The 15554-nt window shown below is 54.4% G+C and overlaps 1 protein-coding gene across 1 annotated transcript in view; it reads left to right on the top strand.

Annotated features, from left to right (window-relative positions):
• The window catches only part of LOC147095432 (integrin alpha-X-like), a 245987-nt gene that overhangs the window by 10724 nt on the left and 219709 nt on the right, over positions 1 to 15554 (top strand). Inside the window, exon 2 of the mRNA XM_085973634.1 lies at positions 10613 to 10730. Coding sequence (XP_085829760.1) covers positions 10613 to 10730 — 118 coding nt within the window. The remainder of the gene's footprint in view (positions 1 to 10612; positions 10731 to 15554) is intronic.

The raw sequence follows: 15554 nt of genomic DNA, 5'->3' as shown, positions 1-15554 counted from the left end.
TCACAATAGATCTCAATGCGTTCCACGTACGTGGCCGAGTCTTCTATCTCCGAATTAAAATCGTTGATGTTACCACGCTTAGGCATCTTCCTCTCTTTGGGAACAACACAAGTATTTCTTTAAATTATTATTTCTTTTTTTTTCTCTAAGATGGCGGTTTTCCCGTGAAAATGGCGGTTTCCCGCTCTTATCTTCTCTCCCCGCCCACTTCAATGGCGGTTTCCCGCTTCTATCTTCTTCCCCGCCTAATGGCGGCTTCCCGCGTTTCTTCCCTGGCGGGAGGGGTACACTTTCCCCCACGGGCGACGGCCGCTGGCTTTCAGGTTCACAGCCTGCGCGCCGGCTTCAAGGCTTTCCCTTTTTTTTTTTTTTTATGGCAGGGCGACCGGCTCTGGGTACCCCGTTGACGGCGAACAGGTTCAGCCGCTGGGCTGGCTCTCGCACAGTTCCCCTTGCTCAGCTCTGTCTCCCTCCCGCTCGCTCGGCTCTACCGGCGCTGGGTACACCCCATTGACGGAGGACAGTTCAGCCGCTGGACTGGCTCTCGCACAGTTCCCCTTGCTCGGCTCTGCCTCTCTCCCGCTCGCTTGGCTCTACCGGCGCTGGTTACACCCCGTTGACGAAGGACAGTTCAGCCGCTGGACTGGCTCTCGCGCAGTCTCTCTTGGTCGGCTCTGCCTCTCCCGCTCGCTCGGACCCCAATCGCGCCTCCCAGCGCTCTCGCAGTCCGGTGCTTCTCTCCCCGGCTGCGGCTGAGTTTCTTTCTTCCCGCGCTTACGCTCCCGGTCGCAGCGCTTCGTGGCTTCGGTCACCGCCCAGCGTTTCCCGCCGGTCGCGGTCTCTCACGACGCTGTTGGACCCGACTTTTTTGTCCGGCTCCTTTTCCCCCTCGACCGTGGTCGAGTGCCCAGCCCTTATCCTCCGGCTATTCTTTTCACTTTCCCTTACTCACAGTCACCGTGGCAGAAGGGACAGTCAGTGCCTGTTGCTGATGGAAGTTTTTGTCGCTAAAGTCTTCCTCCTTTCTATTGCTGCAGCCTTGAGTTTTCTCCCAGCCAAATGACGAGGGCGGTTGCCTCTTTTCGACGCTCTTTCGTTGCTTGAAAATATTGTTGCCGCAGGGTACGATCGGACTCGTCGCCACTGTAAAGTCTGTGGGTTAATTACGACACAGACTTCAGGAGTAACATACAACAGGACTTTACTATTCGACGGTCAGGGCGAATCTGCCCTATAAATCATGCCACAGCACTTATATACCGGTGTGGTCACCGTCGGTATTACCGTATACAGAAGCCAAACAAGTAGTGCCACACCTAAAATAGTTCTCTTAAAGGTGAACGGTTACATACAATAGTCTCTTAAAGGTAGACGGTTACATACACTACAGTTACCCCCTCCAGCCCTACAACTATCCCTATCTCTGTAACCTCCACCAGCCCCTACAACCCTCCCTATCTCTGTAACCTCCTCCAGCCCTACAACCCTCCCGATCTCTGTAACCACCTCCAGCCCTACAACCCTCCCGATCTCTGTAGCCTCCTCCTGCCCTACAACCCTCCCGATCTCTGTAACCACCTCCAGCCCTACAACCCTCCATATCTCTGTAACCACCTCCAGACCTACAGCCCTCCCTATCTCTGTAACCTCCTCCAGCCCTACAACCCCCCATTTCTCTGTAACCTCCTCCAGCCCTACAACCCTCACGATCTCTGCAAACTCCTCCAGCGCTAAAACCCTCCCGATCTCTGTGACCACCTCCAGCCCTACAACCCTCCAAGATCTCTGTAACCTCCTCCAGCCCTACAACCCTTTCTATCTCTGTAACCTCCTCCAGACCTACAACCCTCCGAGATCTCTGTAACCTCCTCCAGCCCTACAAACGTCTGAGATCTCTGTAACCTCCTCCAGCCCTACAACCCTCCCTATCTCTGGAACCAACTCCAGCCCTACAACCCTCCCAATCTCTATAACCACCTCCAGCCCTACAACCCTCTCTATCTCTGTAATCACCTCCAGCCCTACAGCTCTCCCTATATCTGTAACCTCCTCCAACCCCACAAATCTCCCTATCCCTGTAACCTCCTCCAGCCCTATACCCCTCCCTATCTCTGTAACATCCTCCAGCCCTACAAACCTCCGAGATCTCTGTAACCTCCTCCAGCCCTACAACCCTCCCGATCTCTGTAACCACCTCCAGCACTACAACCCTTCCTATCTCTGGAACCATCTCCAGCCCTACAACCCTCCCGATCTCTGTAACCACCTCCATCCCTACAACCTTCCGAGATCTCTGTAACCACCTACAGCCCTACAACCCTCCCTATCTCTGTAACCTCCTCCAGCCCTACAACCCTCCCTCTCTCTGTAACCACCTCCAGCCCTACAAACCTCCCTATCTCTGTAACCTCCTCCAGACCGACAACCCTCCCTATCTCTGTTACCAACTCCAGCCCTACAACCCTCCCGATCTCTGTAACCACCTCCATCCCTACAACCCTCTGAGATCTCTGTAACCACCTTCAGCCCTACAACCCTCCCTATCTCTGTAACCTCCTCCATCCCTACAACCCTCCCTATCTCTGTAACCACCTCCAGCCCTACAAACCTCCCTATCTCTGTAACCACCTCCAGCCCTACAACCCTCCCTATCTCTGTAACCCCCTCCAGCCCTACAACCCTCCCTATCTCTGTAAACCCCTCCAGCCCTACAAACCTCCCTATCTCTGTAACCCCCTCCAGACCTACAACGATCCCTATCTCTGTAACCCCCTCAAGCCCTACAACCCTCCCTATCTCTGTAACATCCTCCAGCCCCTACAACCCTCCCTATCTCTGTAACCCCCTCCAGACCTACAACCCTCCCTATCTCTGTAAACTCCTCCAGCCCTACAACCCTCCCTATCTCTGTAACCCCCTCCAGACCTACAACCCTCCCTATCTCTGTATCCTCCTCCAGCCCCTACAAACCTCCCTATCTCTGTTACCCTCTCCAGCCCTACAACCTTCCCTATCTCTGTAATCACCTCCAGCCCTACAACCCTCCCTATCTCTGTAACCACCTCCATCCCTACAACCCTCCCTATCTCTGTAACCACTTCCAGCCCTACAACCCTCCCTATCTCTGTAACCACCTCCAGCCCTACAACCCTCCCTATCTCTGTAACCCCCTCCAGCCCTACAACCCTCCCTATCTCTGAAACCCCCTCCAGCCCTACAACCCTCCCTATCTCTGTAACCCCCTCCAGAGCTACAACCCTCCCTATCTCTGTAACCTCCTCCAGCCCCTACAACCCTCCCTATCTCTGTAACCCCCTCCAGACCTACAACCCTCCCTATATCTGTAAACTCCTCCAGTCCTACAACCCTCCCTATTTCTGTAACCCCCTCCAGACCTACAACCCTCCCTATCTCTGTAAACTCCTGCCCTACAACTCTCCCTATCTCTGTAACCTCCTCCAGCCCTACAACCCTCCCTATTTCTGTAACCCCCTCCAGCCCTACAACCCTCCCTACCTCTGTAACCTCCTCCAGCCCTACAACCCTCACTATCTCTGTGACCCCCTCCAGCCCTACAACCCTCCCTATCTCTGTAACCACCTCCAGCCCTACAACCCTCCCTATCTCTTGAGTCCCCTCCAGCCCTACAACCCTCCCTAACTCTGTAAACCCCTCCAGCCCTACAATCCTCCCTATCTCTGTAACCACCTCCAGCCCTACAAACCTCCCTATCTCTGGAGCACCCTCCAGCCCTACAACCCTCCCTATCTCTGTAACCCCCTCCAGCCCTACAACTCTCCCTATCTCTGTAACACCCTCCAGCCCTACAACCTTCCCTATCTCTGTAACCACCTCCAGCCCTACAACCCTCCCTATCTCTGTAACCTCCTCCAGCCCTACAATCCTCCCTATCTCTGTAACCCCCTCCAGCCCTACAACTCTCCCTATCTCTGTAACCTCCTCCAGCCCTACAACCCTCCCTATCTCTATTACCCCCTCCAGCCCCTACAACCCTCCCGATCACTGAAACCACCTCCAGCCCGACAACCCTCCCTATCTCTGTAACCCCCTCCAGCCCTACCACCCTCCCTATCTCTGTAACCTCCTCCAGCCCTACAACCCTCCCTAACTCTATTACCCCCTCCAGCCCGACAACCCTCCCTATCACTGTAACCACCTCCAGCCCTACAACCCTCCCGATCTCTGCAAACTCCTCCAGCCCTACAGCCCTCCCTATCTCTGTAACCTCCTCCATCCCTACAACCCTCACTATCTCTGTAACCACCTCCAGCCCTACAACACTTCCTATCTCTGTAACCTCCTCCAGCCCTACAACACTCCCTATCTCTGTAACCACCTCCAGCCCTACAACCCTCCCTATCTCTGTAACCACCTCCAGCCCGACAACCCTCCCTATCTCTGTAACCCCCTCCAGCCCTACAACCCTCCCTATCTCTGTAACCCCCTCCAGCCCTACAACCCTCCCTATCTCTGTAACCCCCTCCAGAATTACAACGATCCCTATCTCTGTAACCCCCTCAAGCCCTACAACCCTCCCTATCTCTGTAACATCCTCCAGCCCCTACAACCCTCCCTATCTCTGTAACCCCCTCCAGACCTACAACCCTCCCTATCTCTGTCAACTCCTCCAGCACTACAACCCTCCCTATCTCTGTAACCCCCTCCAGACCTACAACCCTCCCTATCTCTGTATCCTCCTCCAGCCCCTACAAACCTCCCTATCTCTGTTACCCTCTCCAGCCCTACAACCTTCCCTATCTCTGTAATCACCTCCAGCCCTACAACCCTCCCTATCTCTGTAACCACCTCCATCCCTACAACCCTCCCTATCTCTGTAACCACCTCCAGCCCTACAACCCTCCCTATCTCTGTAACCACCTCCAGCCCTACAACCCTCCCTATCTCTGTAACCCCCTCCAGCCATACAACCCTCCCTATCTCTGCAACCCCCTCCAGCCCTACAACCCTCACTATCTCTGCAACCCCTCCAGACCTACAACCCTCCCTATCTCTGTAACCTCCTCCAGCCCCTACAACCCTCCCTATCTCTGTAACCCCCTCCAGACCTACAACCCTCCCTATCTCTGTAAACTCCTCCAGTCCTACAACCCTCCCTATTTCTGTAACCCCCTCCAGACCTAAAACCCTCCCTATCTCTGTATCCTCCTCCAGCCCCTACAACCCTCCCTATCTCTATTACCCTCTCCAGCCCTACAACCTTCCCTATCTCTGTAATCACCTCCAGCCCTACAACCCTCCCTATCTCTGTAACCACCTCCATCCCTACAACCCTCCCTATCTCTGTAACCACCTCCAGCCCTACAACCCTCCCTATCTCTGTAACCACCTCCAGCCCTACAACCCTCCCTATCTCTGTAACACCCTCCAGCCCTACATCCCTCCCTATCTCTGTAACCCCCTCCAGCCCTACAACCCTCCCTATCTCTGTAACCCCCTCCAGACCTACAACGATCCCTATCTCTGTAACCCCCTCAAGCCCTACAACCCTCCCTATATCTGTAACCTCCTCCAGCCCCTACAACCCTCCCTATCTCTGTAAACCCCTCCAGACCTACAACCCTCCCTATCTCTGTAACCCCCTCCAGACCTACAACCCTCCCTATCTCTGTATCCTCCTCCAGCCCCTACAACCCTCCCTATCTCTGTTACCCTCTCCAGCCCTACAACCTTCCCTATCTCTGTATCCTCCTCCAGCCCTACAACCCTCCCTATCTCTGTAACCACCCCCAGCCCTACAACCCTCCCTATCTCTGTAATCACCTCCAGCGCTACAACCCTCCCTATCTCTGTAACCTCCACCAGCCCGACAACCCTCCCTATCTCTGTAATCACCTCCAGCCCTACAACCCTCCCTATCTCTGTAACCCCCTCCAGCCCTACAACCCTCCCTATCTCTGTAACCACCTCCAGCCCTAAAACTCTCCGAGATCTCTGTAACCTCCTCCTGCCCTACAACCCTCCCTATCTCTGTAACCCCCTCCAGCCCTACAACCCTCCCTATCTCTGTAACCCCCTCCAGCCCTACAACCCTCCCTATCTCTGTAACCACCTCCAGCCCTACAACCCTCCCTATCTCTGTAACCCCCTCCAGCACTACAACCCTCCCTATCTCTGTAACCTCCTCCAGCCCTACAACCCTCCCTATCTCTGTAACCACCTCCAGCCCTACAACCCTCCCTATCTCTGTAACCACCTCCAGCCCGACAACCCTCCCTATCTCTGTAACCCCCTCCAGCCCTACAACCCTCCCTATCTCTGTAACCCCCTCCAGCCCTACAACCCTCCCTATCTCTGTAACCCCCTCCAGAATTACAACGATCCCTATCTCTGTAACCCCCTCAAGCCCTACAACCCTCCCTATCTCTGTAACATCCTCCAGCCCCTACAACCCTCCCTATCTCTGTAACCCCCTCCAGACCTACAACCCTCCCTATCTCTGTCAACTCCTCCAGCACTACAACCCTCCCTATCTCTGTAACCCCCTCCAGACCTACAACCCTCCCTATCTCTGTATCCTCCTCCAGCCCCTACAAACCTCCCTATCTCTGTTACCCTCTCCAGCCCTACAACCTTCCCTATCTCTGTAATCACCTCCAGCCCTACAACCCTCCCTATCTCTGTAACCACCTCCATCCCTACAACCCTCCCTATCTCTGTAACCACCTCCAGCCCTACAACCCTCCCTATCTCTGTAACCACCTCCAGCCCTACAACCCTCCCTATCTCTGTAACCCCCTCCAGCCATACAACCCTCCCTATCTCTGCAACCCCCTCCAGCCCTACAACCCTCACTATCTCTGCAACCCCTCCAGACCTACAACCCTCCCTATCTCTGTAACCTCCTCCAGCCCCTACAACCCTCCCTATCTCTGTAACCCCCTCCAGACCTACAACCCTCCCTATCTCTGTAAACTCCTCCAGTCCTACAACCCTCCCTATTTCTGTAACCCCCTCCAGACCTAAAACCCTCCCTATCTCTGTATCCTCCTCCAGCCCCTACAACCCTCCCTATCTCTATTACCCTCTCCAGCCCTACAACCTTCCCTATCTCTGTAATCACCTCCAGCCCTACAACCCTCCCTATCTCTGTAACCACCTCCATCCCTACAACCCTCCCTATCTCTGTAACCACCTCCAGCCCTACAACCCTCCCTATCTCTGTAACCACCTCCAGCCCTACAACCCTCCCTATCTCTGTAACACCCTCCAGCCCTACATCCCTCCCTATCTCTGTAACCCCCTCCAGCCCTACAACCCTCCCTATCTCTGTAACCCCCTCCAGACCTACAACGATCCCTATCTCTGTAACCCCCTCAAGCCCTACAACCCTCCCTATATCTGTAACCTCCTCCAGCCCCTACAACCCTCCCTATCTCTGTAAACCCCTCCAGACCTACAACCCTCCCTATCTCTGTAACCCCCTCCAGACCTACAACCCTCCCTATCTCTGTATCCTCCTCCAGCCCCTACAACCCTCCCTATCTCTGTTACCCTCTCCAGCCCTACAACCTTCCCTATCTCTGTATCCTCCTCCAGCCCTACAACCCTCCCTATCTCTGTAACCACCCCCAGCCCTACAACCCTCCCTATCTCTGTAATCACCTCCAGCGCTACAACCCTCCCTATCTCTGTAACCTCCACCAGCCCGACAACCCTCCCTATCTCTGTAATCACCTCCAGCCCTACAACCCTCCCTATCTCTGTAACCCCCTCCAGCCCTACAACCCTCCCTATCTCTGTAACCACCTCCAGCCCTAAAACTCTCCGAGATCTCTGTAACCTCCTCCTGCCCTACAACCCTCCCTATCTCTGTAACCCCCTCCAGCCCTACAACCCTCCCTATCTCTGTAACCCCCTCCAGCCCTACAACCCTCCCTATCTCTGTAACCACCTCCAGCCCTACAACCCTCCCTATCTCTGTAACCCCCTCCAGCACTACAACCCTCCCTATCTCTGTAACCTCCTCCAGCCCTACAACCCTCCCTATCTCTGTAACCCCCTCCAGCCCTACAACCCACCCTATCTCTGTAACCACCTCCAGCCCTACAACCATCCCTATCTCTGTAACCCCCTCCAGCCCTACAACCCTCCCTATCTCTGTAACCACCTCCAGCCCTACAACTCTCCCTATCTCTGTAACCTCCTCCAGCCGACAACCCTCCCTATCTCTGTAACCCCCTCCAGCCCTACAACCCTCCCTACCTCTGTAACCCCCTCCAGCCCTACAACCCTCCCTACCTCTGTAACCAACTCCAGCCATACAAACCTCCCTATCTCTGGAGCCCCCTCCAGCCCTACAACCCTCCCTATCTCTGTAACCCCCTCCAGCCCTACAACTCTCCCTATCTCTGTAACCCCCTCCAGCCCTACAACCCTCCCTATCTCTGTAACCCCCTCCAGCCCTACAACCCTCCCTATCTCTGTAACCTCCTCCAGCCCTACAACCCTCCCTATCACTATTACCCCCTCCAGCCCCTACAACCCTCCCTATCACTGTAACCACCTCCAGCCCTACAACCCTCCCTATCTCTGGAACCCCCTCCAGCCCTACAACCCTCCCTATCTCTGTAACCCCCTCCAGCCCTACAACCCTCCCTATCTCTGTAACCTCCTCCAGCCCTACAACCCTCCCTAACTCTATTACCCCCTCCAGCCCTACAACCCTCCCTATCACTGTAAACACCTCCAGCCCTACAACCCTCCCGATCTCTGCAAACTCCTCCAGCCCTACAGCCCTCCCTATCTCTGTAACCTCCTCCAGCCCTACAACCCTCCCTATCTCTGTAACCTGCTCCCGCCTCTACAACCCTTCCTATCTCTGTAACCTCCTCCAGCCCTTCAACCCTCCCTATCTCTGTAACCTCCTCCAGCCATACAACCCTCCCTATCTCTGTAACCCCCTCCAGCCCTACAACCCTCCCTATCTCTGTAACCACCTCCAGCCCTACAACCCTCCCTATCTCTGTAACCTCCTCCAGCCCTACAACCCTCCCTATCTCTGTAACCTCCTCCAGCCCCTACAGCCCTCCCTATCTCTGTAACCACCTCCAGCCCTACAACCCTCCCTATCTCTGTAACCCCCTCCAGCCCTACAACCCTCCCTATCTCTGTAACCACCTCCAGCCCTTCAACCCTCCCTATCTCTGTAAGCTCCTCCAGTCCCTACAACCCTCCCTATCTCTGTAACCACCTCCAGCCCTACAACCCTCCCTATCTCTGTAACCCACTCCAGCCCTACAACCCTCCCTATCTCTGTAACCTCCTCCAGCCCTACAACCCTCCCTATCACTATTACCCCCTCCAGCCCCTACAACCCTCCCTATCTCTGTAACCCCCTCCAGCCCTACAACCCTCCCTATCTCTGTAACCACCTCCAGCCCTACAACCCTCCCTATCTCTGCAAACTCCTCCAGCCCTACAGCCCTCCCTATCTCTGTAACCTCCTCCAGCCCTACAACCCTCCCTATCTCTGTAACCTGCTCCCGCCTCTACAACCCTTCCTATCTCTGTAACCTCCTCCAGCCCTTCAACCCTCCCTATCTCTGTAACCTCCTCCAGCCATACAACCCTCCCTATCTCTGTAACCCCCTCCAGCCCTACAACCCTCCCTATCTCTGTAACCACCTCCAGCCCTACAACCCTCCCTATCTCTGTAACCTCCTCCAGCCCTACAACCCTCCCTATCTCTGTAACCTCCTCCAGCCCCTACATCCCTCCCTATCTCTGTAACCACCTCCAGCCCTACAACCCTCCCTATCTCTGTAACCCCCTCCAGCCCTACAACCCTCCCTATCTCTGTAACCACCTCCAGCCCTACAACCCTCCCTATCTCTGTAACCTCCTCCAGCCCTACAACCCTCCCTATCTCTGTAACCTCCTCCAGCCCCTACATCCCTCCCTATCTCTGTAACCACCTCCAGCCCTACAACCCTCCCTATCTCTGTAACCCCCTCCAGCCCCTACAACCCTCCCTATCTCTGTAACCCCCTCCAGCCCTACAACCCTCCCTATCTCTGTAACCTCCTCCAGCCCCTACATCCCTCCCTATCTCTGTAACCCCCTCCAGCCCCTACAACCCTCCCTATCTCTGTAACCCCCTCCAGCCCTACAACCCTCCCTATCTCTGTAACCTCCTCCAGCCCTACAACCCTCCCTATCTCTGTTACCCCCTCCAGCCCTACAACCCGCCAAGATCTCTGCGCGCCTCTAATTCCAGCCTCTTGCGCATTCCCCGATTTCCATCGCTCCACCATTGGAGGCCGTGCCTTCAGCTGCCTGGGCCCCAAGCTCTGGAATTCCCTCCCTAAACCTCTCCGCCTCTCTCTCCTCCTTTAAGACGCTCCTTAAACCTCCCTCTTTGACCGAGCTGTTACTCGCCTGTCCCTAATATCTCATTCCGTGGCTCGGTGTCAGATATTGTCTCATTGACGCTCCAGTGATGCGCTTTGGGTCGTTTTGCTCCGTTAAAGGCGCTGAATAAATGCACGTGATTGTTGGCCGTTTTTCAAAACCGATTATTTCACGGGCCCCTCATACTTGCCCTCTCTCCCCCACCGTTCTACTCGCGAAGCAATGGGTCCTTGCAGAAGCTTCAATATTGAGATCGAAAGGCCAACCACTTTCAACAGCAGCCGAGAGTCACACTTCGGGCAAAGAGTGACTCAGTTTGAAAGCAACAAGGAGAAGTGGTGAGTGAGACCGTCGCTCGATTTGTGAGAATGGATGTAGGAACCAGTCAGTGTACAGATATCTCCCTGACAGAGAGAGAGACTGAGAGACACCAGTCAGTGAACAGATATCTCCCTGAGAGAGAGGACTGAGATACACCAGTCAGTGTACAGATATCTCCCTGAGAGAGAGGGACGGAGAGACACCAGTCAGTGTACAAATACCTCCCTGAGAGAGACTGAGAGACACCAGTCTGTGTACAGATATCTCCCTGAGAGAGAGGGACTGAGAGACACCAGTCAGTGTACAGATATCTCCCTGAGAGAGAGTGACTGAGAGACACCAGTCAGTGTACGGATATCTCCCTGAGAGAGAGGGGACTGAGAGACACCAGTCAGTGTACAGATATCTCCCTGAGAGAGAGGGACTGAGAGACACCAGTCAGTGTACAGATATCTCCCTGAGAGAGGGGACTGAGAGACACCAGTCAGTGTACAGATATCTCCCTGAGAGAGAGGGGACTGAGAGACACCAGTCAGTGTACAGATATCTCCCTGAGAGAGGGGACTGAGAGACACCAGTCAGTGTACAGATATCACCCTGAGAGAGAGGGACTGAGAGACACCAGTCAGTGTAGTGATACCTCCCTGAGAGAGACTGAGAGACACCAGTCAGTGTACAGATACCTCCCTGAGAGAGAGGGACTGAGAGACACCAGTCAGTGTACAGATATCTCCCTGAGGGAGAGGGACTGAGAGACCCCAGTCAGTGTACAGATATCTCCCTGAGAGAGAGGGACTGAGAGACACCAGTCAGTGTAGTGATACCTCCCTGAGAGAGACTGAGAGACACCAGTCAGTGTACAGATATCTCCCTGAGAGAGAGAGAGACTGCGACACCAGTCAGTGTACAGAGATCTGCCTGAGAGAGAGGGACTGAGAGACACCACTCAGTGTACAGATATCTCCCTGAGAGAGAGGGACTGAGAGACACCAGTCAGTGTACAGATATCGCCCTGACAGAGAGAGAGACTGAGAGACACCAGTCAGTGTACAGATATATCCCTGAGAGAGAGACTGAGACACCAGTCAGTGTACAGATATCTCCCTGAGAGAGAGGGGACTGTGAGACACCAGCCACTGTACAGATATCTCCCTGAGAGAGAGACTGAGACACCAGTCAGTGTACAGATATCTCCCTGAGGGAGAGAGACTGAGACACCATTCAGTGTACAGATATCTCCCTGAGAGAGAGGGACTGAGAGTCACCAGTCAATGTATAGATATCTCCCTGAGAGAGAGGGGACTGAGACGCCAGTCAGTGTACAGATATCTCCCTGATGCAGAGGGGACTGAGAGACACTAGTCAGTTTACAGAGAGCTCCCTGAGAGAGAGGGGACTGAGAGACACCAGTCAGTGTACAGATATCTCCCTGATGCAGAGGGGACTGAGAGACACTAGTCAGTGTACAGATATCTCCCTGAGAGAGAGGGGACTGAGAGACACCAGTCAGTGTACAGATATCTCCCTGAGAGAGAGGGCACTGAGAGACACCAGTCAGTGAACAGATATCTCCCTGATAGGGACTGAGAGACACCAGTCAGTGTACAGATATCTCCCTGAGAGAGAGGGACTGAGAGTCACCAGTCAGTGTACAGATATCTCCCTGAGAGAGAGGGGACTGAGACACCAGTCAGTGAACAGATATCTCCCTGAGAGGGTGATGTGCCTCAATAAATCTGAGACTCGATGTTAGCGAAACAAAACAAGGCTTTTATTGACTTAGAAGGTAACACACAGAGGAGAATGTATCTTCCATCCAGAGGTCTGCCTTACTGGATGTGCTGCAGGCTGGGCCAGCTTACATAGGAGCCAGGTATGGGCGGAGCCCTACACACAGTACAATACAATGGAAATGAAACTGAAACCAACCACAGTCACAGGCAGAGAAATACTGATGAGTGATGAATGGAATATTTCATCACATTCACCCCTTCTATAGATTTAGTCTGTTCGGGGGTTTGATAGTCCTCTGCGACCGACGTGGCTGTTGTGGTGCCGCGGGTGTCGGCTGGGTGTCCCCGGTGGCCTCCTGGGTCTCTGCCGGGGGTGCCGCCAGGGTTGTTGAAGGGGTAGTTGGTGGGGGTACCGTTGGTCGATGTTCTTCCGGGGGTGATGAAAGAGTAGTGGGTGGGTAAGAGTTGCTGTGGTCGTTGTTGCTGCTGTTGTCGTGGTTGTTGTCGTTACCGGCTGGGGCGACGTCTTTTATGGACACGGTGTCCTCCTTTCCGTCGGCGTGCCGGACATACGCGTATTGGGGGTTGGCGTGGAGTAGGTGCACTGACTCCACGAGAGGGTCCGTCTTGTGGCCCCTCACATGCCTTCGCACGAATACCGGACCTGGGGTGGAGAGCCATGACGGCATGGATACGCCTGAGGTGGATTTCCGGGGAAAGACAAACATTCGCTCGTGAGGCGTGGCATTAGTGGCAGTAACCTTCTAAGTCAATAAAATTGATGTGCCTCAATAAATCCGAGACTCGATGTTAGCGAAACAAAACAAGGCTTTTATTGACTTAGAAGGTAACACACAGAGGAGAATGTATCTTCCATCCAGAGGTCTGCCGTACTGGATGTGCTGCAGGCTGGGCCAGCTTACATAGGAGCCAGATATGGGCGGAGCCCTACACACAGTACAATACAATGGAAATGAAACTGAAACCAACCACAGTCACAGGCAGAGAAATACTGATGAGTGATGAATGGAATATTTCATCACAGAGGGACTGAGAGACACCAGTCAGTGTACAGATATCTCCCTGAGAGAGAGGGACTGAGAGTCACCAGTCAGTGTACAGATATCTCCCTGAGAGAGAGGGGACTGAGATACCAGTCAGTGAACAGATGTCTCCCTGAGAGAGAGGGAGTGAGAGACACCAGTCAGTGTACAGATATCTCCCTGAGAGAGAGGGCTGAGAGACACCAGTCAGTGAACAGATATCTCACTGAGAGGGAGGGGACTGAGAGACACCAGTCAGTGAACAGATATCTCCCTGAGAGAGAGGGCCTGAGAGACACCAGTCAGTGTACAGATATCTCCCCGAGAGAGAGGGACTGAGAGACACCAGTCAGTGAACAGATATCTCCCTGAGAGGGCCTGAGAGACACCAGTCAGTGTACAGATATCTCCCTGAGAGAGAGGGACTGAGAGACACCAGTCAGTGAACAGATATCTCCCTGAGAGGGACTGAGAGACACCAGTCAGTGTACAGATATCTCCTTGAGAGAGAGGGACTGAGAGTCACCAGTCAGTGTACAGATATCTCCCTGAGAGAGAGGGGACTGAGAGACACCAGTCAGTGTACAGATATCTCCCTGGGAGAGAGGGGACTGAGAGACACCAGTCAGTGTACAGATATCTCCCTGAGAGAGAGGGGACTGAGAGACACCAGTCAGTGTACAGATATCTCCCTGAGAGAGAGGGACTGAGAGACACCAGTCAGTGTACAGATATCTCCCTGAGAGAGAGGGACTGAGAGACACCAGTCAGTGTACAGATATCTCCCTGAGAGAGAGGGCTGAGAGACACCAGTCAGTGAACAGATATCTCGCTGAGAGAGAGGGACTGAGAGACACCAGTCAGTGAACAGATATCTCACTGAGAGGGAGGGGACTGAGAGACACCAGTCAGTGTACAGATATCAAGTCACCAGTCAGTGTTCAGATATCTCCCTGAGAGAGAGGGACTGAGAGACATCAGTCAGTGTACAGATATCTCCCTGAGAGAGAGGGGACTGAGAGACACCAGTCAGTGTACAGATATCTCCCTGAGGGAAAGGGGACTGAGAGACACCAGTCAGTGAACAGATATCTCCCTGAGAGGGACTGAGAGACACCAGTCAGTGTACAGATATCTCCCTGAGAGAGAGGGGACTGAGAGACACCAGTCAGTGAACAGATATCTCCCTGAGAGGGACTGAGAGACACCAGTCAGTGTACAGATATCTCCCTGAGAGGGACTGAGAGACACAAGTCAGTGTACAGATATCTCCCTGAGAGAGAGAGACTGAGAGACACCAGTCAGTGTACAGATATCTCCCTGAGGGAGAGGGACTGAGAATTCAGTCATTCTGTTACGGGTAGTTTCTGAGCTGTCACAGCTGACTGATCGGAGTTCCGGTTCTGCAGGATGTTTGTTTTGTTCCATCGCTTTCGTACAATTCCTGAACAAAAGTAAATCACACCGAGCTGTAACAATGAGAGAATGGAGGAAGAAGGATTGCTAGAATGTTTCACAGGTCAAAGGGAGAGCAAGGCAGCGAATGTCTGTGAGGGTCGGTCGGGGGCCGGAGGGGGGTGCCATTGCTGGAGCTTGTAAAGGATCGTGGAAGGTGGTCAACATTGGGGGGAGGGTCGGGGGGAAGGGGGGGGAGATGGGGCAAGGTGGGATGGGGGAAGGGGGGAGAGACGGGGCAAGGGGGGTGCGGGGAAGGGGGAGAGACGGGGCAAGGTGGGTGCGGGGAAGGGGGAGAGACGGGGCAACGGGGGGCGGGGGAAGTGGGAGAGACGGGGCAAGGGAGGCAGGGGAAGGGGGAGAGATGGGGCAAGGGGGGCAGGGGAAGGGGGAGAGATGGGGAAGGGGGAATGGGGACGGGGGAGAGACAGGGGAAGGGGAGAGACGGGGAAGGGGAGGGGGAGAGACGGGTGAAGGGGGGATGGGGAGAGACAGGACAAGGGGGGAAGGGGGAGAGATGGGGCAAGGGGGGACGGGGAGGGATGGGGAGAGACGGGGCAAGGGGGAGAGACGGGGCAAGGGGGCGAGACGGGGGAAAGACGGGGGAAGG

Source organism: Somniosus microcephalus, unplaced genomic scaffold (genome assembly GCF_052327205.1).
Source record: "Somniosus microcephalus isolate GS21.2 unplaced genomic scaffold, FLI_Smic_1.0 unresolved_chr1, whole genome shotgun sequence".
Lineage (NCBI taxonomy): Eukaryota > Metazoa > Chordata > Chondrichthyes > Squaliformes > Somniosidae > Somniosus > Somniosus microcephalus.
The sequence above is the reverse complement of the archived record's forward strand: the minus strand, read 5'-3'. Positions and strand labels throughout refer to the sequence as shown.